General features: G+C 39.3%; 1 protein-coding gene across 2 annotated transcripts in view; it reads left to right on the top strand.

The window, feature by feature from the left end:
- Positions 1-24,961, top strand: part of TBC1D8 (TBC1 domain family member 8) — a 71,503-nt gene that overhangs the window by 15,512 nt on the left and 31,030 nt on the right. The window contains exons 2-5 of one of the 2 annotated variants that reach the window (XM_067563569.1): positions 827-937; positions 12,401-12,519; positions 14,849-15,077; positions 20,456-20,696. In XM_067563569.1, the coding sequence (XP_067419670.1) occupies positions 827-937; positions 12,401-12,519; positions 14,849-15,077; positions 20,456-20,696 (700 nt within the window). Of the gene's footprint in view, positions 1-826; positions 983-12,400; positions 12,520-14,848; positions 15,078-20,455; positions 20,697-24,961 lie in introns of both variants that reach the window. The other variant, XM_067563568.1, reaches the window with a different exon arrangement.

The following is a 24,961-nucleotide window of genomic DNA, read 5'->3' as shown; positions in this document are numbered from 1 at the left end:
TTATGTATTCTAAGTATAGCTTGGGTTTCAAAGCTTCTGTCAGAGATATGTATATATGGCATGATAAACCATCTAGAAGCATAAAAACTTGGTCGTCTGTTTGGTTTGCCTGACCCTTTAGTCCAGTGGTTCCCAACCTTTTTGAGTGAAAGCCCCACTAGTTAACACTAGATAAACATGCAATCCCCACCCCGTCTGCCCCGCCCCCTCGCTGGCTACAAACGTATATAATGATGATGATAATGACATTAAATGACATAATAAATTACTACTACTTGAGTAAGAAGCTAAGCCTTCCCTGGTGTAGCCTCCACTGCATGCCCCGGGTGGCCCTGCCTTTTCCTATCCCTCATGGACTGAGGGTAATGAAGGTGGGTTCTGGCAGGTTGGCTGGGGCTGCTCCAGCTGGACACTTGGCTGGTAAGGGGCTGGGGAGGCTGCTCCTCCACTCTGTCCTTCATGGATCTCGGGGGGGGGGGCTGCTCCGGCCAGCACAGAGCTCGAGGCTGTTGTGCCCAGCGCGGAGCTCATGGGGCTAATTGACATCAATATTACTGAAGCCTCTTGGACCCTCTGGAATCTTTGGCGCCCCTCCCCCTCAAGGGGGTCCCACCGTCCCGGGCTGAGAACCATTGCTCCAGTCTCTGGTGCATTTGAATGCTTCTTCATTTTAAAAGCCAATGTTAGAGAGCTTTGTTACAGTTTTGTTCTGTGCTTAATTTCATGGTTTTAAATGTGGATAGGTCTGTTAGTGATAAACAGGTCTCTGAGAGTTGGTGCTGCTGTTATTAAAACATGTCATTCTCCTTTTTTTGTGTGTGTTCAGGTCGTTTGGTAGGTGCCCTGGATGCAGTGCTAGATTCTAATGCACGTGTTGCTCCGTTTCGAATTTTACTTCAAGTTCCGGGATCACCAGTTTACTCTGCCATAGCATGTGGTGAGTTATTGAATGGATCAGAAGTTTACTGGGCCATAGCCACTGGTGAGTTACATACCAATTTAAAAAAATCCCCAAAGCTAAATTCTGAGCATGCTCAGTGTCTGCATGTCCAAGAAGCTGAAGGTAACCAAAATTAGTAACATTTTGTGTGTGTAAAGGCTACTGGCTGTGCCTTGTTTAACAATCAGAATACCTGTTGGTTATAATTCCAGGTATTAATAACATAAGGGAATGTTTTCTTTTATTAAGCAGGAAAAAAAATCTGCCTGGTGCTGCCTTGCATTATTTTTATGTTTGTTGCAAAATGTCATTCTGAAATGATAAATATGTGAATGGAATATAGTAGCCTATGCAGGTCTCTTGCAGCAGGAGGTTTTTTGTTCTGGTCTTTCATCAACACGTATATCAGCAGTTAATTTTTACTTGCAGTTTATTTAAAATAAACAGTCTCCCAGCTCTTCTGATCACAATAAAATGTCACAGAAGAAAGAATTTTAAAAATACTGAATGTTTTAAAAGTATCATAGTGCTAGTGACCCATTAGTTTAGTACACTCTGAAGACTTGAATTTGGTAGTCTTTAAACTAATTCTTAATGCAGTGTTGCCAATGCTTTTCGAAGCTGAACACCCCTTCCGAAAAATAAACCAGTTGTAAATCTTAGCAACCCATTGTGTGGTGTTAAAGGCCTACCCATTTTAATGTATGCATTTTTATACGCTTTCTGTGCTCTCCTGGCTAGTCCATCTTGCTTCCTCCTGCTTTGGAAAATGCTAGTGTAGATCTTCATAAGGTATTTCCTCTCCTTTCTTACATGGATTGAGCAGTGAAATGGTTAACAACGTTGACATGTAAAATATCACTAATGGTGTTAGATTTAGTATTCATTGAAATTAGTGGGGCAGTTCACACATTAGAGTTGTTGTTTATGGCTTATTCATCAGCTGCGCTCATTTCACATTGTGAAGGTGCGTGGGTGCTCTCCATTCCTCTTCCTTGAGGAAGTGCACCATGCATTGGAGAATGCTGCCCTGTTGGGTGCCTAGCCGTATTGCAAAACCACTGTGATTTTTAGTGTATTTTGAAGATATGAGACTGGAGCGAAGGGTAGTAGGTCATGATTGAGTGGGGAGAGTCTGTTCTTTGTGTTGTTTTTGGCTGTGGTTAGGTACTACCATTTCCTCATTTTCATAATTGCTGTTCACTTGATACTCTTTATTTGAAAGAGAAGAACACACCACTAGAGAGAGAATGTTGTGTGAAGAGAATACTTCATGCTCTTAAATGTTGCTTTTGTAACTAAGAAAATGAGTTTGGCATTTTAAAATGCAAATTGAATATTCATCTCAAAGAATGCTAAAGTTCCTTGCTCAGTAACATATAGGCAATATTCTTCTTTGGGATTGATCATTACTCTTCTCTGTGCAGACTTCTTCAGTTTGCTAAGTCAGCTGTTGTCTTTCGCTTTGAGGGGAACCACATGGGTGGTTGGAATGGCTAAGATTTTTTTTATAGATGTTTTAGAAAGCCTTTAACAAATAACACAATACGTTCTTGAATTTCCCCCTTCTCCCAAATGGATTTTCAAGATGCACTATTTTAAGAAACAGTTAATTTTTCCAAGGCAGTAGAAGATAATTCTGGTTGTGTAAATCAATATTGCATTTATGTACACAATGTGGATTCAGCAGCGCTGGGGAGGGGAGGGAGGGGAAGAGGCAGATGTGGCGGCTATCCCGTTTATTGCACTGAATGCAGCATATATGATTGCTTGCCTTGTGGGCAGTTGATGTATGTGTGCATTTGGTGCAAGCATCTCGTGGCCCTCAGAGACCGAGTACAGGCTCTTGAGACCAGAGTGGCTGAGCAGGCTAAGAGAGACAGAGATGTACATAGACAAAACTTTCTGGGACAGAGTAGCGCAGTCCCACTCCCAGTCTGACAGCCTCTATGGTATTGAGGAGGATGAAAGTTTCAGGGAAGCAGAACATCAAGCTGGCATGGAGGGGAAACGATTGCATAGCTGGGACCGTCCTTCCAGATGATGTCATGGTATCGTCTCGCACTGAGGATACCCCTCCAAGGCAGGAGACTTATTAGGAAGAGACATAGTAATAGTAATGGGGGATTTGATTATTAGAAATATTGATAGTTGGGTTTGTGATGACTGGGAGAACCACATGGTGTATTGCCTGCCAGGTGCGAAGGTTGTGGCTCTCTTGAGACATCTAGACCGACTTATGTGCAGTGCAGGGGAGGAGCTGGTGGTCATGGTACATGTAGGTACCTGTGACATAGGGAAGGGTAGGAGAGAAGTCCTGGAGGCCAAACTTAGGCTGCTATGTGAGGGATTGAGGTCCAGATCTTCCATGGTAGCATTCTCTGAAATGCTTCCAGTTCCACACGCAGGGCCAGTTAGACAGGCAGAACTTCAGGGTCTCAATGCGTGCATGAGATGATGGAATAGGGAGGAGGGTTTTAGGGAACTGGAGATTGTTTTGGAAAAGGAAGAACCTGTACAGGAAGGATGGGTTCCACCTAAACCAAAAGGGAACGGGATTGCTGGCATGTAAAATTAGAGGTTTTAGAGAGTTTTTCTACTAAAGCTGGGGGGACAGTCGACAGGTGCAGAGGAGCACACGGGAGAATTCTCCTTACGGGAGAATCTATTAACAGGGATTTTCTGTATCCTACTAAAGAGGGTAGAAGTTAAAGTATATGAAAAAATCAAACGAAAGAGTCCCATTCAATTGCATCACATGAAGGCTAAATGTGAACAAATTTTATAAGTGCTTGTATACAAATGCTAGAAGTCTAAATACAAAGATGGATGAACTTTAGTGCCTCGTATTAAATGAGAAGGTTGATAAAATAGGCATCACAGAAACTTGGTGGAATGATGATAATCAATGGGACTCAGTAATACCAGGGTACAAAATACACAGGAATGATAGAATAGCCCGTTCTGGTGGGAGAGTGGTACTATATGGGAAAGAAAGCATAGAGTCAAATAAGATGAGAATCTGAAATGAATCAAACTGTACAACAGAATCTCTATGGATAGGCTTAAATAAGAAGAGTATAGCAATAGGAATATACTACCAACCACCTGACCAAGGTCGTGATGGTGATTGTGAAATGCTCAGGGCTATTAGAGAGGCTACAAACACAGAAAACCCAATAATAATGGGGAATTTTAACTACCCCATATTGACTGGGGGGGTACATGTCACCTCCAGATGGGATGCTGAGATAAAATTTCTAGACACCATTAATGACTGCTTCTTGGAGCAATTAGTCTTGGAATTGAGGCAATTCTTGATTTAGTACTAATTGGCATGCAGGATCGGGTTCAAGAGGTAAATGTAGCTGAATCACTAAGTAGTAATGACTGTCACGTAATTAAATTTAACATCCTTATGTGAGGAGAAAATACCAAAGAAACCCACCACAGTAGCATTTAACTTCAAAAAGGGGAACTGCACAAAAACGAGGAAGCTAGTTAAATGGAAATTAAAAGCAACAGTCACAAGAGTGAAATGTTGGCAAATGCTGGTATTTTTTAACAACACCATAATAGTAGCTCAAATTAAATATGTACCCCAAATAAAAAAAATAGTAAGAGGACCAAAAACTGCCACCATGGCTAAACAGCAGAGTAAAAGAGGTGTTTAGAGGCAAAAAGGCATCCTTTACCATTTGGAAATCAAATCCTAGTGAGGAAAATAGAAAGTGTAGTGCAAAAGTAGAATTAGGCAGGCCAAAAGTATTTGAAGAGGAACTATCAAAAGAAGAAAAATGTAACACCAAAGATTATTTTAATTGCATCTGAAACAAGAAGTCTGCCGGTCAGTGAGGCCACTAGATGATTGAGGTGTTAAAGGACCACTCAAGGAAGACCAGGCTGTTGTGGAGATGCTAAATTAATTCTGTGCCTTGGGCTTCATTGCAGAGGACGTGAGGGAGATTCCCACAGCTGAGCCATTCTTTTTAGATGGTTGATCTGAGGAACTGTCCCAGACTGAGGTGTCGATAGAGGTGGTTTTGGAACAAATTGAGAAATTAAACAGTAATAAGTCAACTGGCCCAGGTGATATTCACTTAGTTATGGTATTGCAGAACTACTAACTGTGATGTATACCTATCATTTAAATCAGCCTCTGTACCAGATGACTGGAGGGTAGCTAATGTAATGCTGATTTATTTATTTATTTATTTTTAAAGTCTCCAGAGGCGATCCTAGCAATTACAGGTTAGTAAGCCTAACTTCAGTACTAAGCAAATTGGTTGAACCCATAGTAAAAAACAGAATTATCAGACACATAAATGAACATGCATTTTTGGGGTAGAGTCAACATAGCTTTTGTAAAGGGAAATCATGCCTCACCAATCTATCAGAACTCTTCCAGGGGGATCAGTAAATGTGGAAAAGAATGATTCAATTGATATGGTGTATTTAGACTTTCAGAAAACTTTTAACAAAGTCACTCATCAAAGGCTCTTAAGTGAAGGAAGGAGTTGTAGGATAAGAGGGAAGGTCCTCTTATGGATCACCAACTGTTTCCTGTCTTTTAACCAAAGAGTAGGAATAAATGATCAGTTTTCAGAATGGAGAGAGGTAAATAGGGAGAGGTTCCCCAGGGTTATCTGTACTGGGACCTGTGCTATTCAACATATTCATAAATGATCTAGAAAAAGGGGTAAATAGTGAGATGGCAAAATTTGCAGATGATACAAAATTAGTCATGATAGATACATCCAAAGCTGACTGCGAAGAATTACAAAGGGATCTCTCAAAACTGGGTGACTGGTCAAGAAAATGGCAGATGAAACTCAGTGTTGATAAATGCACAGGAAAACATAACCCCAACTATACATATGAAATGATGGGGTCTAACTTAGCTGTTACCACTCAAGAAAGAGATCTTGGAGTCATTGTGGATAGTTCTCTGAAAACATCTGCTCGATGTGGAGCGTCAGTCAAAAGAGCTAACAGAACGTTAGAAGCCATTAGGAAAGGGGTGGATAATAAGTCGGCAAAAATCATAATGCCACTATAGAAATCCATGGTACACCCACACCTTGAATACAGTGTGCAGTTCTGTTTGCCCCATCTGAAAAAAAAATCTATTAGAACTGGAAAAGGTACAGAGAAGGGCAACATAAATGATTAGGGGCATGGAACAGCTTCCGTATGAGGAGAGATTAAAAAGACTGGGAGTGTTCAGCTTGGAAAAGAGATGTCTATGGGGCAATTCAATAGAGGTCTATAAAATCATGAATGGAGTGGAGAAAATGAATAAGGAAATGTTACTTACCCCTTCATATATCAAGAACCAGGGGTCACCCAATGAAATTAAGAGGCAGCAGGTTTAAAACAAACAGTAAGAATCATATAATAGAATATTAGGAATAGAAGAGACCTCAGGAGGTCATTTAGTCCAATCCCCTGCTCAAATCAGGATCAACCCCAACTAAATCATCCCAGCCAGGGCTTTGTCGAGTCGCACCTTAAAAACCACTAAGGATGGAGATTCCACCACATCCCTGGGTAACCTATTCCAGTGCTTCACCACCCTCCTAGTGAAAACCTTTTCCTAATATCCAATCTAGACCTCCCCCACTGCAACCTGAGACCATTTCTCCTAGTTCTGTCATTTACTACCACTGAGAACAGCCTAGCTCTGTCCTTCCTGGAACCCCCTTTCAGGTAGTTAAAGGCTGCTATCAAATCCCCCCTCATTCTTTTCTGCAGACTGAACAAGCCTAGTTCCTTTAGCCTCTCCTCATAAGTCATATGCTCTAGCCCCCTAATCATTTTTGTTGCACTCCTCTGGGCTCTTTCCAATTTGTCCACATCCTTTCTGTAGTGGGGGGCCCAAAACTGGACACAGTACTCCAAATGTGGCCTCACTAGTGCCGTATAGAGGGAAATAATCCCTTCCCTCGATCTGCTGGTAGTGCTCTTACTAATGCAGCCCAATATGCCGTTAGCCTTCTTGGCAATACGGGCACACTGTTGACTCATATCCAGCTTCTTGTCCCAGCTTCTTGTAACCCCCAGGTCCTTTTCTGCAGAACTGCTGCCTAGCCAGTCGGTCCCCAGTCTGTAGCAGTGCATGGGATTCTTCCGTCCTAAGTGCAGGATTCTGCACTTGTCCTTGTTGAACCTCATCAGATTTATTTTAGCCCAATCCTCCAATTTGGGCTGCTCACCTCTTCCCCATTCTGTGCTGCACAGTGCAGTAGTCTGGGAGGTGACCTTGACTGTGAAGACAGAGGCAAAATAAGCATTGAGTACTTCAGTTTTTTCCACATCATCTGTCAATAAGTTGCCTCCCCCATTCTGTAAGGGGCCCACACTTTCCCTCACCACCTTCTTGTTGCTAACATACCTGTAGAAAAACCCTTCACGTCCCTTGCTAGCTGTAACTCTAGTTGTGCTTTGGCCTTTCTGATTTCACTCCTGCATGCTGGAGCAGTATTTTTATACTCCTCCCTAGTCATCTGTTCAAGCTTCCACTTCTTGTAAGCTTCCTTTTTGTGTTTAAGCTCACCGAAGATTTCTTTGTTAAGCCAGGCTAGTTGCCTGCCATATTTGCTATTCTTTCTGCACATTGGGATGGTTTGTTCCTGTGCCCTCAATAAGGTTTCTTTAAAATACAGCCAGCTCTCTTAGACTCCTTTCCCTCTCATATTAGCCTCCCAGGGGGTCCTGCCCAACAGTTCCCAGAGGGAGTCAAAGTTGCTTTTCTGAAGTCTAGGGTCTGTATCCTGCTGTTCTCCTTTCTTCCTTTTGTCACGATCTTGAATTCTACCATCTCATGGTCACTGCTGCCCATCTTACCATCCACTTCTACTTCCCCTGCCAATTCTTCCCGATTTGTGAGCAGCAGGTCAAGAGGAGCACAGCACCTAGTACGTTCTTCCAGCATTTGCACCAGGAAGTTGTCCGCAACACTCTACAGAAACTTCCTGGATTGTCTCGTCTCTGCTGTAGTGCTCTCCCAGTAGATGTCAGGGTGATTGAAGTCCCCCATGAGAACCAGGTACTGTGATCTGGAAACTTTCACTAGTTGTCTGAAGAAAGCTTCATCTACCTCATCCTCCTGGTCTGGTTATCTATAACAGATGCCCACCATGACATCACCCTTGTTGCTCTCACCTCTAAACTTAACCCAGAGACTCTCAACAGTCTTTTCTCCAGTTTCATACTGGAGCTCTGAGCAATCATATTGCTCTCTTAAATATAGTGCAACTCCTCCACCTTTTCTCCCCTTCCTGTCCTTTCTGAACAGTTTATACCCATCCATGACAGTGCTCCAGTTGTGTGAGTTACCCTACCAAGTCTCGGTTATTCCAGTCACATCATAGTTCCTTGACTGTGCCAGGACTTCCAGTTCCTCCTGCTCATTTCCCAGGCTTCTTGCGTTCGTGTACAGGCACTTAAGATAACTAGCTGATTGCCCTACTTTCTCATAGTTACAGTACAAATTAGGAGGCCTCCTCTGTTTCACCCTCCTCCTTGCGCTTCCTCTTGGTGTCCCACTTCCCCACATACCTCTGGGCTGAGATCCCCCTCCCCCGGCGAACCTAATTTAAAGCCCTCCTCACTAGGTTAGCCAGCCTGCCTGTGAATATGCTCTTCCCTCTCTCTGTTAGGTGGATCCCATCTCTTCCTAGCAATCCTTCTTCCTGGAACAACATACCATGGTCAAAGAATCCAAAGCCCTGTCTCCGACACCACCTGCGTAACCACACATTTACTTCCACAATTCGATGGTCCCTACCTGGGCCTTTTCCTTCAACAGGAAGGATGGACAAGAACACCACTTGCACCTCAAACTCCTTTATCCTTCTTCCCAGAGCTACGTAGTCTGCAGTGATCTGCTTAAGGTCGTTCCTGGCAGTGTCATTGGTGCATATATGGAGAAATAGGAAGGGGTAGCAGTCTGAGGGCTTGATAAGTCTTGGCAGTAGTTCTTCACACAACGCACAGTCATTCTTTGGAACTCATTGCTAGGAAATGTTGTGAAGGCCAAAAGTATAACTGGGTTGAAAAAATAATTAGATAAGTTCATGAAGGATAGGTCGATCTATGGGTGTTAGTCAAGATGGCTAAGCCTATGACTGATGCTGTATTGGATGACGGGATGGATCACTTGATAAATCACCCTCTTCTGTTTATTCCCTCTGAAGCATCTGGCATTGGCCACTGTCGGAAGACAGGATACTGGGCTAAATGGTCTGGGCATTGGTCTGACCTACTGTGACCATTCTTATTTCTTAAGTGTCTTTTGTAGTCAAAGCATGTTTGTGGTTTTATGAGCAAAAAATCCATGAAGATATTAAGAACAATACAAATGAAAGGTGCTTCTAACTAATAATTCTCTTGTTGGGAAATGCTGCCATCAGTCGCTGGGGAAGAAGCAGGCTTCCTGCTAAGGCTGGCAATAGCAGACAGAAGCACAGCAGAACCCGACTTTCTTTAGCAGAGTGTTGAAATTTTCTAAGCTGCCTTTTCTGTTGTGCTTCTTTTCTTATCCTCCTTCCCCAATGGCTGATACTTGAACTTACTTAGCGAAGGGGCTGGGGAAAAGCTGCTGAGACTCTGCCTCTCCTAAGTTCCTACGAAGCCAGAGCCTTGGAACAGAAAAACAGTGTTAGGGTTTTACTGTAGAAACTGAGCGACTCTGCCTATTAATTTCTCCCTGCACTAGTGACATGCTGGAGGGGGTTCTCAAGATTCCCAAGATTGTTTTGGGTTGACAGGATTACAGGAAGTTTCTACTGCAGTAAAAGTTGGAAATGCAGGCAAGGAGCAGCTCCTGTGCCTCCTAGCAATCCTCATGGGAGCACATAATTTTGTGTTTCCACCATATTGCTGGATAGTAAACATACTGTTGAAAAATGGAATATTAATTATTAATGGTTCACTTAGGTAGGATCTGTTGGCTTAAATGGCAGCTTTCATGCAAAGACTATTCTCTACCTTTTCAGATTGCTTACAAGGATAATAAGATGGACAAATTGAAGGAAAGATGGGTGAGGTCATGTCTTTTATTGGATCAACTTTTGTTGATGAAAGAGACAAGCTTTTGAGCAACACAGAGCTCTTCTTCAGGTCTGGAAAAAGTCATCAGAGTGTCACAGCTAATTATAAGTTGGGGCAAATTGTACTGTGACTGTGGAGGTGTCAATTGCCCACTTCATTTTAACTTGTCTCCTACAACATGTGTTAACCCCTTTTGCTTAACAATCTGTCTCACCTTGTGTTTAGCTGTGTCACTCTGATGACTTTTTCCAGACCCGAAGAAAAGCTCTGTGTAGCTCAAAAGCTTGTCTGAGTCTCCCTTTCCGCAACAGAAGTTGCTCCAATAAAAGACATGACCTCACCCATCTTGTCTCTCTGATATCCTGGGACCAACATGGCTACAGCAATGCTGGAAAAAATACAAGGCAAGACACCTGAAGATGGTTTAGGAGAGGGTGGGTGTGGGAATTACTGAAGAAGTGGGCTCAAAGGAGAGAAGAAGAAGAGTGAGAGGGTGCTTGGCAGGTGGGGACGAGAGACTCTAGGCACAGGGCAATATTAAAAAAAAGAAAGCCATGAAGCAGTATGAGAAGGGGAAACAAAGGGAGGAATAAGGCAAAAAGATTGGGAAGAGCGTAGGGGGCATGAGGAGGAATGGGGGAGTAACAGCAGAAATGGAAGGGGTGAGTAAAATCATGCTTGTATCTGAAGACAAGGAGCTTGAATTTAGGGAGTAAGAGATGGGGAGATCAAGGAGCAGAGGGAGTCAAGAAGTGGTGAGGTGACATTGTCAGAGAGGAGGAAGATAACTTGAGCAGCATTTTGAACAGAGTGAGTGGGGAGACTCTAAGGCAGAGAGGAGAAGATTACAGCAGTCCAGGTGAGAGATGACCAGTGCGTGGACAAGGTGTCTCGCAAAAAGGAAAATGTGGCAACTACCGTGGAACACTCAATCCTTACTATGGTCTGTCATTCCAGTCTGCATGCACAAAGACAGCCTGATTCACCACCACTATGTTTACCGTCTATCTACATTGTCCAGGCTTAAAAGTCCAATTTAATAAATTGTCATTTCATATTAGAACAGCTCCTGTGAAGAAGTAGGCCTAGTGTTCTTAATTAATATTCTGAGCATGTGGTCCTCCTAAACATTAGCAAAGGCCATCTAAATGGCTGTCTTCTTTCGTCATGATTTCTTCTTTTTTTGTGTGTGCATGCCTTGATTGATGGTATTTATGAAGTTCCATCACAAGACCTTCCTGTTGAGGAAGTTAAATCTTGGAAAATTTCTCTGCCAGTTGGCATTCTTTGTGGGAAACCTAGCAGAGGAAGGTGGAAAATGTTTAGCTAAATTTATAATCTCTCCTGTGTGAGGCGACATGCAGTATCTTTGATGTTTACAAAACTCAGTTTTTGCGATAATGAGATTTGTACTTGAATTTTCTTCCTCCATGCTCTGTTCTTCCATTTTTGTTCACTCTCATCTTTCTTTCCAGCAGGGCACTGAAAAGAACACATCATGTCGTCTTTACCTGTTTAATGACTGACCCGCAGGACCTATCTTGTAGTGTGGCTAGCTTTTCTCCTAATAGTGCTGTTTTACGACTTGCCTCTATTCCTTGCCCTGGCCCTTCTGTTCTTATGTTGTTATGACACACAACTGCAGCTTTTTTGCAGCAGTGGAGCTCAACAAGCATTTTGCCTGAAGCAAACTGCCTGAGATTAAAATCCCATTTTTGGAGTTCATAAGTATTTAGTAAGAATTAGTTGTATCACTTTTTAAAGAAATCCCATCATGTTTCCAAACCTATTCTATTAATTTACTTCTCCCCAAAACTGCAGACATTCTCATTTTAGGCTTGTCAAGGAGTGTTAAAACAGCCAAAAAACAAACTCCTTCGTTGTCAGACATCTTGATTATTACAAAAGCCTTCACCAGCGGCGTACCAAATTAAAGTTCACATAACCTTCTCCCAAAGGCAGTACACCTGTGTGTGCATGAGAGAGAGCATGTGTTTGTGGGGGAGGGGAGGAGAGTTAAACCCTAAATCTGCAGTTTTCTTATTGCTGCTAAAGGAACATTATGGCAAAATGAGCCACCTCCTGACAACGCAGTAAGAAGCTTTGTTGTGTTTTTCGGCTTGAAAAGTCAGAACAGCATTTGTCTGCAGAGAACTTGTATTCAAATCTTGAAAACTAAAAGTACTAACAATTACTACTAAAAACATTACTTTTGTTTTCTAGTTATGCCTTGAAATGTAACATCTTACTGACCTATTTGCTATTAATAGTTTTCATTTGTGACATCAGAGACTTAATTTCTCTTAATACAGTATGTCATAAGTGCATTTAATTCCTTTTTTTTATTTAGAAGAAATAGTTTCTTTTGCAATGTGGGTTTTAATTAGCTCTTTTTTGAATTTTTAGGTGCCACTTTAGAGGAGATAAATCAACACTGGGAGTGGCTGGAGCAAAACTTACTTCATACTTTGTCTGTTTTTGACAATAAAGAAGATATTGTTAGTTTTGTCAAAGGGAAAGTAAAGGTAAGAAAAGTTGTCTTGCTTTTGTCTTTCCCCCGCCCACTGTTAAAGGAATTGGTAGAAATAACTCTTGATATTGTGAAACTATATCAATCTACCTGCTGTTCATGGCCATAATAGCTTTTGCCCATCTAGACACTGTTTTTGAGAAAATGAGGTGACTTCTCAGCTGTATTTATTCTGAACACAATTATATTTGTCATGAAATGTACATAGCTTTTTTTTTTTCAAGTCTTAATTTCCACATTCTGTATCAGTGGTCTCACTAGTTTGCCGTCGTCTAGCATTGGAAAGAGTTGGAAAGTATGTCTACATGGTATTTTCATCTGATATCCACATGACTAGGTGCCTCCTAGCTATGGTGAAAAATACCTCTTCCACCAGGCCTCAGGACGCTACGGAAATAACAGCTGTGTAGTCTGTCATGTACTGTAGTTAAATGTAACGTACTGCCAATCACCTTTCCATGTGTTACTTGCAGGGCCTGATTTTCAGAGGGGCTGAGCTCATGCACCTCCAGCTGAAGTCAGTGGGAGCTGCAGGTCCTCAGAACCTCTGCAAATGAGATGTTATAATGGAAGGGAGAAAGATGAAGTTATAAATTCTTTCCCATTCTGGCTTCACTCCAATTTTATTTCCTGTAACAGATCGTGATGTATTGTTTCTTGAGTTTTCTTCGATACGTATTTATTCTCTTTTCTTGATCCTACACCACACACGCATTGTGTTCCTGTAATTGTGTATATTCTCCATTATAGTCTTTTCTTTTCCTGCTTCCTTCCTTCTCCCCTAGTGTCTCTGTCTCTCTCATACTTTCTTAATATATCCCATTAGTCTCTCCTGTCCAGCTCTATCCATGCACTCAATCTCTCAGACCCATCCACTCAAGATTGGAAATTTTTACCAGACACGTAATTGACAGATGACTTGAACTTACTCGCACAAGACCCATGTAAGATGTGATGGAGTTCCACTGTCCAGGGACAGTGCTTATGTGAGAAGCCAGCCTTGATCCCACACACTTTGAAGAAGAAGGTTGCTTGGATTTCTAAGAGGGTACTGCCCCTGCTCAAGGAGCTCAATCTTTTAATTTGGAGAGGTTAGTCAGAACAGCAATGCTCTGACATCCTAGTCTACATGAATCTCTAACATCAGTGATATCATTGGTCCCATGGACTGCAGTTAGACTCTTGATTATCTGTGATGTTACAGAAATAGATAGCATGAAAAGGCATTCAGGTAGAATTCTAAAAGTAGGGGAATCTAGGGACTGAAGGCCATTCAGAACATCTGGGTTTAAAAGACTAGTTCCAAATGGTCTGTTGCTATATCTAGATTTTATCCCTATGTGGGAAAAAATGGCACCATCACTTGCTTGATCCTTGATGCAACATCTATACAGAGTGCACCTTGTTGAGAAGCTCTGTTTTTCTTTTTTTAAATTCCTATTTCTGGCAGTAGTTCAGTGATCTATCTTTCCTTTCTACACCCTGTACATCCAAGTGCACTGAAAGGCTTGAATAAAACTCACATCTTTTGATAATTCTGTGGCCATGAAAGTGAAAGCAGGACACCTAGAATTCTGCAGGTTTCATAATGAATAATGGGCCCATATTTTTATTGTCACATCAGGTCTCATGTTTATGCTATAGACATTTGGCATACGGGTTTACAGTATTCCAGTAGGACTAATTTGTATTTTGTAGCAGTTGAAGTAAATTTGCATTTAGCCAAGCAATTTGCATTTAACCGTCTTTCTCTCATCATTATTTATTGTAGAACTATAATGGAAAGACACAGTACTTAATTAGCTTGGTATAAACGTACTTCAAGTCTTAAAAACAATTGTTAAACGCTTATTTCAAGTTATCATATACTTTGCTGCACTGTTTCTTGGTGGTAGTGCTGATCAATATAAAAAATTGTTACTGTAGCTTTGTGCTGTGTAAGCCAAATAAAAGCTTCTACAGCCATCATATGTTGAGTGGTATTCCGGTAATGTTTATTGCTTTCTCTTGGTTATTTGAAATAATTGTGGTGATCGAAGCAAGCCATTATTGGTATCAAGACTTCAGTTATAAATAATATTCTGAACAATTTTTTTCTGAACATTTTTTTTCTGTTATAACCTCAGGCCAAAAAGAAGGCTGGGTTTGGAAGTGAGGGTAAACAGACTACAAATATTGTGTGAATGTCTGTGTAACTTGCAGATCAACTTGGATACCTTTCTAAGAGAGAATCAGGATTTAAAAAAAACGTGCTGACATCTTGTAATAACTAGTTTGGGCAAACTACCAGTATGCCATAATAAATTATCTTGTCGTTGAATCAGGCACTGATAGCAGAAGAGACCAGAAGTAAACTAGCAGAGCAGGAGGAGGATCCGGAGAAGTTTCGAGAGGCGCTAGTAAAATTTGAAGCCAGATTTAACTTCCCTGAAGCAGAGAAGTTAATTACCTATTATTCATGCTGCTGCTGGAAGGGTAAAGTTCCTCGCCAAGGCTGGCTTTATCTGAGTATCAATCACCTCTGTTTTTATTCCTTCTTCCTGGGCAAAGAATGTAAGTGTAAACATACCATATGCAGACTTGTAAACTTAGATATAACTTTTTGGGTAGTTTTTAAGTTGATCTATTGAAGTCTAATCTTATTCTATGACATTTGGCTAATGTAACAGTGAAGAGTTCTTAAACTTGCTATCCTGTTTAATTTGCTTTTAAAAATTCCATGCTTTAAGTAAAATATAAAAATGGATGACAAATGATAACAAACTCTTTCCTTACTATTGTACAAAAATGATAATTGCTTTAAACCGTTGGGTTTTTTAAGTGTGAAGTGGCCCCAGTGATGTTTGTCAGCAAAACAGTCTGCTCTCAAGGCCAGCATGCTAAATAGTTCAGATCCCAAAGTAGATCTGCCTTAAAATGTATCTGATGTGACAGATTCTTAAATACCTATTTTAATACAGAACTTAGTCATTCAGAAACAGTCCCTTTGCTATAGGTGTGCACACACGCACACATACAAAAATAGCACTGTTAGCTGCAGTTAGTGCAGAGACAGACAATAAAGGAAGTGTAAGTTGGCTAAAAACCTCTCTTCTTAGAACTGTGTGATATCATTTATATACTTTAAAGTAATGTGAGCAGTAAAAATAATGAAGCTTATATCTAATGCTCCAATTGACAAAGTGGAAGGGGAAAATCAGTATTTTCAACTGAAAAGGAATGATTTTTTTTAAGCTTCTGAACAAGTTTTACAAATAAGGGAGAGTTAAAACAAACAACCCCCAAATATCAAAACTTTCATCTTCCCTTTTTCAACCTTTAAATTTTTTACAGAGGTGACAAGTTAAGTTTTAAGAGTAGCTTTAAAAAATGTACCAGATAGTCACTACTAAGAAGCCAGTCCAAAAGATATGGTCTCATGTGTCCATTGGAGCCCCTGGGGCTGTTCTTATAAGATGCCCTCCATATTCAGTCTTGGATGATTGAAATTATAAATGAGGACAGCCTTTTAATTGTTTTTTCTTTTCAGGGTGTTTGTGTTTCTCATACACACTTACTTACTTACTTTACCAGGATTATACCTTTGAGTAACAATGTAGGGATTGCTGTATTTCCTACCATAACTCTAGCAGGAACAGCAGAATGAAACTTAGTTAGTTATACTCTAATGATCAGGGTGACTTTACCATTTATGCATAGGAGAGTTATTTTGTCAAGTCAAATCTGATTGTGTGATTATTCAATTATTATATTTATAGATTTAAATTAAAGATGAATTAGAGTACAATATAATATGCAAAATGTTAACTCTTAATTTCTACGATTAGCAATTAATGTCTCTTTTTTCCTTCTACTTTATTACAACCCGGTTTTCCTACTGCACTTGCAACAAGTGTCAATAACAGAGCTAAGATTTGAAGTACAAGTAAATTTGCTGCTGATTATAATACAGAAATTGCATATGACTTGGAAAAATGTAATTGGTATTTTGATGCATAGTTAGCTCAGTCTCTGTTTAAATATTGTGTTGACTGTACACTAATATATGATGCACATATGAAATCTTTTTTGTTGTGGATGACTTCCTCTCACCATAGTTTCCCACAGTTAAGTCTCAAAGTTACCTGTTATACAGTAACAGGTAGCGCACACAGTAAAATGGATCCTTACAAATCAAAGCAAAAAGATGCCTTAATATTATTCGCAAAGGTTCATTGTAATACTGGCGATGGCTAAAGGATAATGAAGGGACATGATCAAATATTATACTACATATCAAGAAATAGCCCCATATCTCTGTTAATAAGACTTTAGACTATTAAAGTGCAAAATTGAAATAAATCTAATTTACATTTATGCTCATTTTTCATCTTGGACCGTGAAAATAAACTGCTCATTCACTTTTGTTTATAGTCCGTTTCACTTCCTGGGTCTCATGCATTAATTAGTCCAATATTTGGGAATGTAAATAAAAAAGCAAAACAGTCTTCATTAACAGTTTTTCTCTTGAACTATATTCTGAACAGCCCCAAAAAAACCCTCAACACACCATCTTTCCTAAATTTTGATCCTAAACTTAATTGATGGTATTTAATGTAGATACAATTTTTTTTCTCATCTCCGATATTGGTGACAGATACGATCTGAACACAAATTATTTGTCGTGTTTGTCAATTGACAGTGAATTAATTAATTAATTTATAGTTGTGAAAGATTAATATTGGAGAATATTGACACTTATTGTGAAGCAAGGAATTTGTCATTCTGGTTTTCATGTCATAGTCAGTAAGGAGTAGATCCACAAAGGGAATTTAGTCTCAGCATTGCAAGGCTTAACTTAACTCTGTTGCCTAATGGAATGCACAGCCCTGAGTTAGACACCCAGGCTCCCTGAACGATGCATGGGGAGAGTTAGGTGCTGAAGAATGGGATCCGCAAAAGCCAGCGTGGGGGTGAAGAGCCGCTTAAACTAGCCAATAGGAAATGCCAAAGAGAGGCGTGTGACCAGTCCCCAATGGGATTTAAATGCCTAAGACTGGGTCAGAGGGAGGCGCTATCTCTGCTTGGGATCCACAGTCAGGAAGCCTGTCCTGGAGTTTGGCACCTAAGCCCTTCCTCACGAAAAACAGGAGGTGGTGGCTGCTTTTGGTTCAGAGCACTCAGCCAGTATGTAGGAGGCCTCCTCTGTTTGATTGGGAGCACGTCTCCCACCTCTCAATACAGCGCCCTAACTACTATGCCATGGGATATTCTGGGGTAGGTCTCCGTTTTCAGTGTTCCAATGACTAATTATTTGTACCCAGTGGAATGGCTTCAACAAGAGAGACATTTCATTGGGTACAAATAATTAGTCATTGGAACAGGGAATTGAACTTGGGTCTCCCACATTCCAGATGAGCCACTGGGCTGTAGAGTTATTCAGTCTTTCTCTTGCATAGTTCCCACTTGGGTTTAGGCATGAGTTAGGCACTTGGGTGTCAGGGCTGAAGTGGCTGTGCTTATTCCCTGCAGCAGATTTTTAGGTGACTAAAGGACTTTATTGGTGGAAATTTAGCTGCTTACAGAATTAGGCAGCAACTGAGTGGGAGTTTTGAGGATCTAAGTTTTGGATTCGGGCAGTTAAAGTGACAGTTGCGCTTGATCCACAAAAGGATGTAGGCACTTTAAGTAGCATTGCTGAAGTCTTACGACTTTAGAAAATAATGCCAGTGGAAACATGGTTCTTACACACCCAGATACAACTGCTAGGAGAAAATGATGCATGAATTACAAACCAGAAATAAATGAGTCTCGGTAGACATTTTAATTCTATTTTATTGAAATGCCAGTGCTGTTGGAGGCAAAGTGCTAAATCTTCTGGTTCTGCTACTTGACCAAAACATTCCTTAGATTATTTCTGGTCATGATATTAGTTTTATGTGAGGTCACAGTACTTTGACAAGAGAAGGGCTCTTTCACTGAAACGTGTTCCAAGATACTCCCAGAAGGGAGAGGTATGAAAAGATAATAGACTTTTGAAAAGATGGAATGTTCAGTTTCTTAAAGGGACACTGTCAGGTTTTCATAGTTCTTAATTAAGTGTTCATTGTTCCTAAACTCTGAAAATAAGTTATATTTTTTACTACAGGTTTTGACCATTTTGCAATTTGCCATGGTGGTCCTGTTTCTTACAGAATGTAAGCCATTATGGCATACTTGGCTGACTTGTTTGATAACAACTTTAATAATAATAATGTTAGCACAACTCTAGATAGTTAGTCTTTGGTTCCTTGGCTGTCTGGCTTTGCTGAATAAAAATATTTTACAGCCATTCATAAACAATTTATGTGACATTAATATGCTATATTTAAATAGAAAAACTTAAAATCAGGGAACCCTCTTGACAGGATTATAGTTATAGAATAACACAGTAAACTCACTTATAAATGTAATTAATTATCATGGACATGTTTTATATAACAAAACAAATAAAGGTAATGCTTTAAATTGCTGCCTCGTTATGACTTCATTGTCAACAAGAAATTGGCCTGGGATATTGATAGATTAGAATATTAGAACATAGAATAATCCCTATGTTTGTTGGCAAGGAGAGTCCTGGGTAAGCTTCCAGCAGTTGTTAACTCAGGTGGAAATCTAATATAGCTTCAAGTGCTTTTCAGTAAACAGCAGTCAGATTTGTTAGTCTTGGAACTTGTATAAAAGGCAAATGATCTCCTTCCATAGCCATCCAATATAGCTGATTCTTTTTCTCTTCTTCAGGTAGTGACTTACATGATTTAGCAGAATATCAATATCAAAAATGCTATCTTGTACTCTTTCTTAATTGTAGTTGGGCTTTGTAACGTGCAGTTAGATGTTTCTGGACAAAATGTACAGCTGTCAGTTATTTAAAAAATATTAAAATGGGAAGATTAAATTAATATGCATAGTAATTTTCTTCAGAGTTCTATTTATGGGTGACATTGCAGCCTTCTTCATATTTTCATGTGGATCTGTTATCTCGTGTGTGTGTGTGTGGGTGTGTGTGTGTATGTAGCTTTTGTATTTCATATGTGGTATTTCTCACTCTTCTTTTCTACCTCATTATACTATATAGGTAATAGAAATGGGTCTCTGAAACTGGACAGAGACAGAAAAGCACACAATTGTTTTCTGATGACATGGTCTCCACAGTAGTTAAACTAATTTGTGAGCCTTTAGTTTTATTGCTATTTTCAGCCTTGTTAAAGGGTGATGTCAGTCTCTTCCTCCTCAGAGGATACTTCTGATATGTAGATATAATAATTTATGTATATAAAACTGTTAGCTAAGTATTTATGCCACATGATAGTGTGAGGGGGACCATCCCATAGAATGCACTGATAAGTACCCTAGTGCAACTGTTTCCACATTGTGTTGCATAGTCATTCAGTTTATTTCTGTTTCCAGACTCTGGATCTCGTTTCCACCCAAATAACATCCATTACGGAAGCAAGCTAGCCTGCTGCTTCCCTGAAACTATCCTAAGTGAATAGGAGGCCAATTTCTCATGTTTCTCAAAGTCTTCTTCCAGCAGGGTAGATGGCCTTGGAACCTTTTGTCACGTTCTTGCCACCCCCTAATGAATGAAATATATCCTGTTTTGTGGGAGAAGATGCCTTTCTAGGTTACTTAGTGATTTAGCATCTTCCATGAAAACTAAAAGAGCCTTATGAGAGAAATCCCTCAAAAGAGAAGCTTTCGGTTTGGAACATGGGAGAATGAAGAGTGGGCACGTATTAGGCATTTATGGTTTTTGTGGTTTTGTATTTTAATATACAGAAAGATATTTTTCTTCCCCTTTGTACTGGTTTAAAGTCCGTTCTGAATTTTAATATGTTTGCATATTTCTGAAGTCTATGAAAAGTTTAAACTCAGTTCCTAAGAGGCTTGTGCTCTTTTTCAAATGGCAGTAAAACTTCTAGTTCCCTGGGTTGATGTCCAGAAACTGGAAAGAACCTCCAATGTCTTTATGACTGATATCATCCGCATCACCACTTCAAGTAAAGAACGAGACTTCTCCATGTTCCTTAATATTGATGAGGCGTTCAGGATAATGGAGCAGCTGGCAGATATAACACTCCGAAGGCTACTAGATAATGAAGTCTTTGAACTGGATCCAAGTCTCCAGGATCCTACTCAGATTACAAAGAGGTAAAAAGCAAATAATAGAAGTACATTTCCCATTTTTCAGTATTTTATTAGCTTGGTAATATTTAAATATAGAACAAACTGTGTCTTGAAGAAAAGCAGATTTTATAATATATTCAATCTTCTGAAATAGAATATTGCAATGTTTGCTCCTCATCTGGAGTAGGTATTCAACTCACACAGCAACATTTTCTGTGTTTTCTGAAGCAACACCACTATTTTTTTGTCTTTTAAAAGTACCATTTCACTGCCCAAAAGTAAATTCCAATAAGCAAGAATTCCACCTTCCTTGAACAAAAGCACTCTTTTTGTTATGCTCTTTGTTCTGTGTAAGCTTTCCAAGCGCTGATATCGCAGGAAATTATTGCTTGTGTTCACAGCTTTGTAAACATCTGACAGATGGAAAGTCCCCACTGCTATTATTCTCATAGTTGACTTAACAAGAAGTTCTGGGAATCAAAACACAAGACTGTAGTGAGAGATTAATATGCTATTGTCTGTACTACACTTTGCCTTTCATTTGAAAGAATCCCAAAATGTATAGTCTCCATGTGTATGGATTCCTTCCCCACCACTGAAATGCAGTTGACTCCTAGGGAGGGACGTGGTAGCCATTCTGTGCCGGTACCAACACACTCACTGACTGACTGTATGTATGTATTTTTAAGGAAAGTGAAAGTGCAGAGAGAATTTTAGGTGGGCAGAATATAATTACCAAAATTGGAATTCACCTAGGACACCCATGTTGACATCATCATGTCAAATACTTCTACTCTGGGGGGTCATTCCAGGAGTTTAGGTTGTGGTTTTCCCAATTATACATCCAAGCCCCTGGACCCTGCATTGAGAACTGTGTACACCCTCATACATGTAGATCACTCATGCTACATAAATGAATGATCTGTGAATGGTTTCTAGTTAGGGAGAAGAGGCTCTGCTGATGAGAATACAGGTGCACAATAACTGTGTTCCCTTATTTACATGCTTCAGTTTTGGTGGCATTTCTGCAATGGTGCTGAAATTACAACCCCTTTTCCAAACTCTTTGTGAATAGTGCCATAGGATTTAATAGCAGTTGAAGATTCCGACACGCTATTATTTTTCCCAAGCATTTTAAATTTATACTTAATAGGTGAAATCTTGGCTCTGCTGAAATCACTGTAGCTAGGATTTTGCCTATTATGTCACTGAAGAATATATTTTGGGCAGTCTTTAAAGTAATGTAGGAAGTAAGCAGTAACAATTATATACTCCTATTCTGTGATGCCAGAGGTTTCTTGAAACAGCTACAAGGTTTGGGCCTGATTTTTAAAAAAATGCTTAAAAGAATATTGTAGAGGTTGCTGGCTTAAAAAAACAACAACTTTGTGTTGGTAATCGTGTGTGCAAGCACGCTCTTACTTTGAAGAGTGAATTCTATTTCTAAACCCTCTTTCTGCTTTCCATTCACTCTTCTACCCCCTCCCCACCGCCTCCAAACAAAAACATCCTCCAATCCTCACCTTTTGGACTAAACATTTATTATGTCTTGAAGTAAAGAAACTAATGCACAGGACCTATGATACAAATTGCACACAAGGTTTTTCTGGGGATTCCTAATTTATAATTTTTTCAGTTCTCCTTTTCCCAGCAAAAAGACTCCTTGAATTAAAAATCTTAAGTGAAAGACCAGCTTAACACCCTCAACCCCCACAGATGTAATTATTAAACTTAACAGATGTCTGCAATACTGTTGCAGGGCCGTCAACAGAGTCAAAGTACAAATTATGTCCTGAAGCGAGTTTGAAAAGCAGTATGTATATTAATGAACCAGTAACAGGAGCACAAATCACCCCACACCTATAATCACACAGATTTTTCCCTCCCCTCCTTTTTATTATTATTATTCCTTTAAAGAAAAAAGAGAGAAAATATAGCTTGCAAGAGAATTCCTGAACCTAAACATGCTGGGAGTGGTAACTTGAGAGCTTGAACAGAAAGGAAGATACAAAAGATGTTGAAATCGCATTTCCTGTACACAGGTTAGACAGGTAGTGGCTAGACTGGTTGATAATTTGATGTAGTATGGTTTAGCAAGTTTGTAATCTGAATAGTGGATAAACGAGTTTCTAATACTAACTTTTTTCCCCCTGCTGTTGTTGTCATAGTTTAGGAAATACTAGTTCTCACTTAATTTTTCCTTGTGTTCTCTCCTCATAATTCCTGTTTGTGTCTTGGAAGCAAATATGCAAGTGTGTTATAAAATAATGCCAGAATCAATGTAAGAGGCCATATGAGGGTGGATACAAATTGATTTAAAAAAATAAATCTGATATTTTTCCTTAAATGTAAGTTATTCTTTTTGGAAAAACATTTAAGATTTTAAATGTAAAAATCTATGTTAAAGCCTACATTTACTATGATCTATTAAAATAATTTCAATTAAATTTAAATAATAGACAAGCTGTACATGTTTGCTGCCAAATCAAACCACTGACCTGGGGGAAGTCACTGGTTAAGCACTGGAACTGCAATTTGTTGAAGTTCTAAACCAGCTTTTGACAAAAGTAACCTCTTCTGCAGGTTTCGAGAGAATATTTTCTTCATTTAAAATTGTTCAACTAGTTCAGAGTAGTTCATTTGTAGTTGAGAAACCAATTGAGTGTTGGAAAAGGAGGGGAAGAAAGAAGCTTTTCTCCTTTTTTCAAACTATGAATGAGAATGAGATGAGAGAATGAGATTTACTAGTTCTAAAAGCTTGAAGGACTCGGTGACCAGAAACAACCAATTAGTTCAATTCACTAACTGCAGATACTTCCTTTGTTTATAAATCCATTAGTTTTAAATGCAAATCACATTTTGATAAACTGACTATTTTTCTTATGTATCCAGTACATTTAAGATCATTTTACTAATTAAATACAGCTGTTTTAAAATGCTATTTTTGTGCATTCCAACTGAATTCTAGTTTGCATCCAAGTGCAGCTTGACACAAATCATGAGTAAAAAAATTAATCATTTAGTAAATAAGATGTCATTCACCATTTTCTAACAGGAGATGTAAAAATTAAGCATCTGAATAAAAGTATGTTAAGCTATAAATAAATGTGCATAGATCCTGGTTAGCAAAAAAGAGGACCAAATTGCACCAACCAATGAGAATTAATCTTTCTTTAGGAAAAGAACTAAAAAGTATAAATGCAAAACAAGATTAAAATGGATATTTAAATCATGATTTCCTGTCTGATTTTTAAATCATGATTAAAATCAGTAATTTAAAGCATTTCTATTTAAATGAGTCCACTCCAGGCCATATATTGTAAAAATGACTCCTTTACCCCTCAGTTAGTATTGTTGATGGATTGGACGCTACGTTACAGGGAGTTTATAGCAATCTTTTTTAAAAGATGCATTTATTTATCTGAAAGAATGAGATACATTTGTGTGGAAGATCTTTATGTCCTTTATAAACTACACATGGAAAATAGAAGCTTTTAATTATCATTGATATTTCAGAGTCTCTTGTCATCTTGTTGAAAAATAATATAGGGCGCAGCCCTGAAATCCTTTACTCATGTGGGTAGGTCTGTAATTTCAATGGAATTACATGTGTAGGGGCTGCAAGATCAGGGCCATAATTTGTGACGAGCAATATTGGTGCCTTGTGTTAAAGCAGATAGTAAATCAGTTTCCTTCCTGCTTAATGTAGTGATGATGTTCATAGACCTGGATTTCAAATGGACTAATGGCCATTTAAGTGCCCTGAAAAGCAAAGTGAAGCTGAGGCATTTGGTAACCAAAAAAGCTATTTATTGCAAATGCAGTTCAATGCCATGACTGCACTATTACATACATAACTTTTTTACCAAGAGATTAGATTTTCTTGCTTTGTGAGGGTTTGAAAATGCTATTTTACTGCTTTTTTTGCGGGGGTGGTTTTCTCCTTCCATCTCATTCAGGATGTGCATAGGACAAAAATGTATTGAGGAAATTGCCTGCGTGGAAATGTAATTGAGTGTATGTGATGCCAATAAGGTTTGAAGAGGATAATAATTTCTCTGGGTTGTAACTGGCTTAAATCCTTTTTCTTGTTGTGTAATGATGGAATATCTAGCCGTAGAACTTGAAGCAAAATATTTAAAGCAAAAAAGTTCTTTTGATTGTTAAACCAGTGTCAAAACTGAATGGAAACTGATGAAATAGCTTGCATCACAAATGTTGCTTTCATCCATGTTGTTGCTTCTGACAGGGAGGCTCATAATATCAATGTTTTTTTAATAAAATGACAA

This window comes from Emydura macquarii, unplaced genomic scaffold, assembly GCF_026122565.2.
Source record: "Emydura macquarii macquarii isolate MOO-44397 ecotype Brisbane River unplaced genomic scaffold, CSIRO-AGI_Emac_v2 contig_2531, whole genome shotgun sequence".
Lineage (NCBI taxonomy): Eukaryota > Metazoa > Chordata > Testudines > Chelidae > Emydura > Emydura macquarii.
The sequence above is the reverse complement of the archived record's forward strand: the minus strand, read 5'-3'. Positions and strand labels throughout refer to the sequence as shown.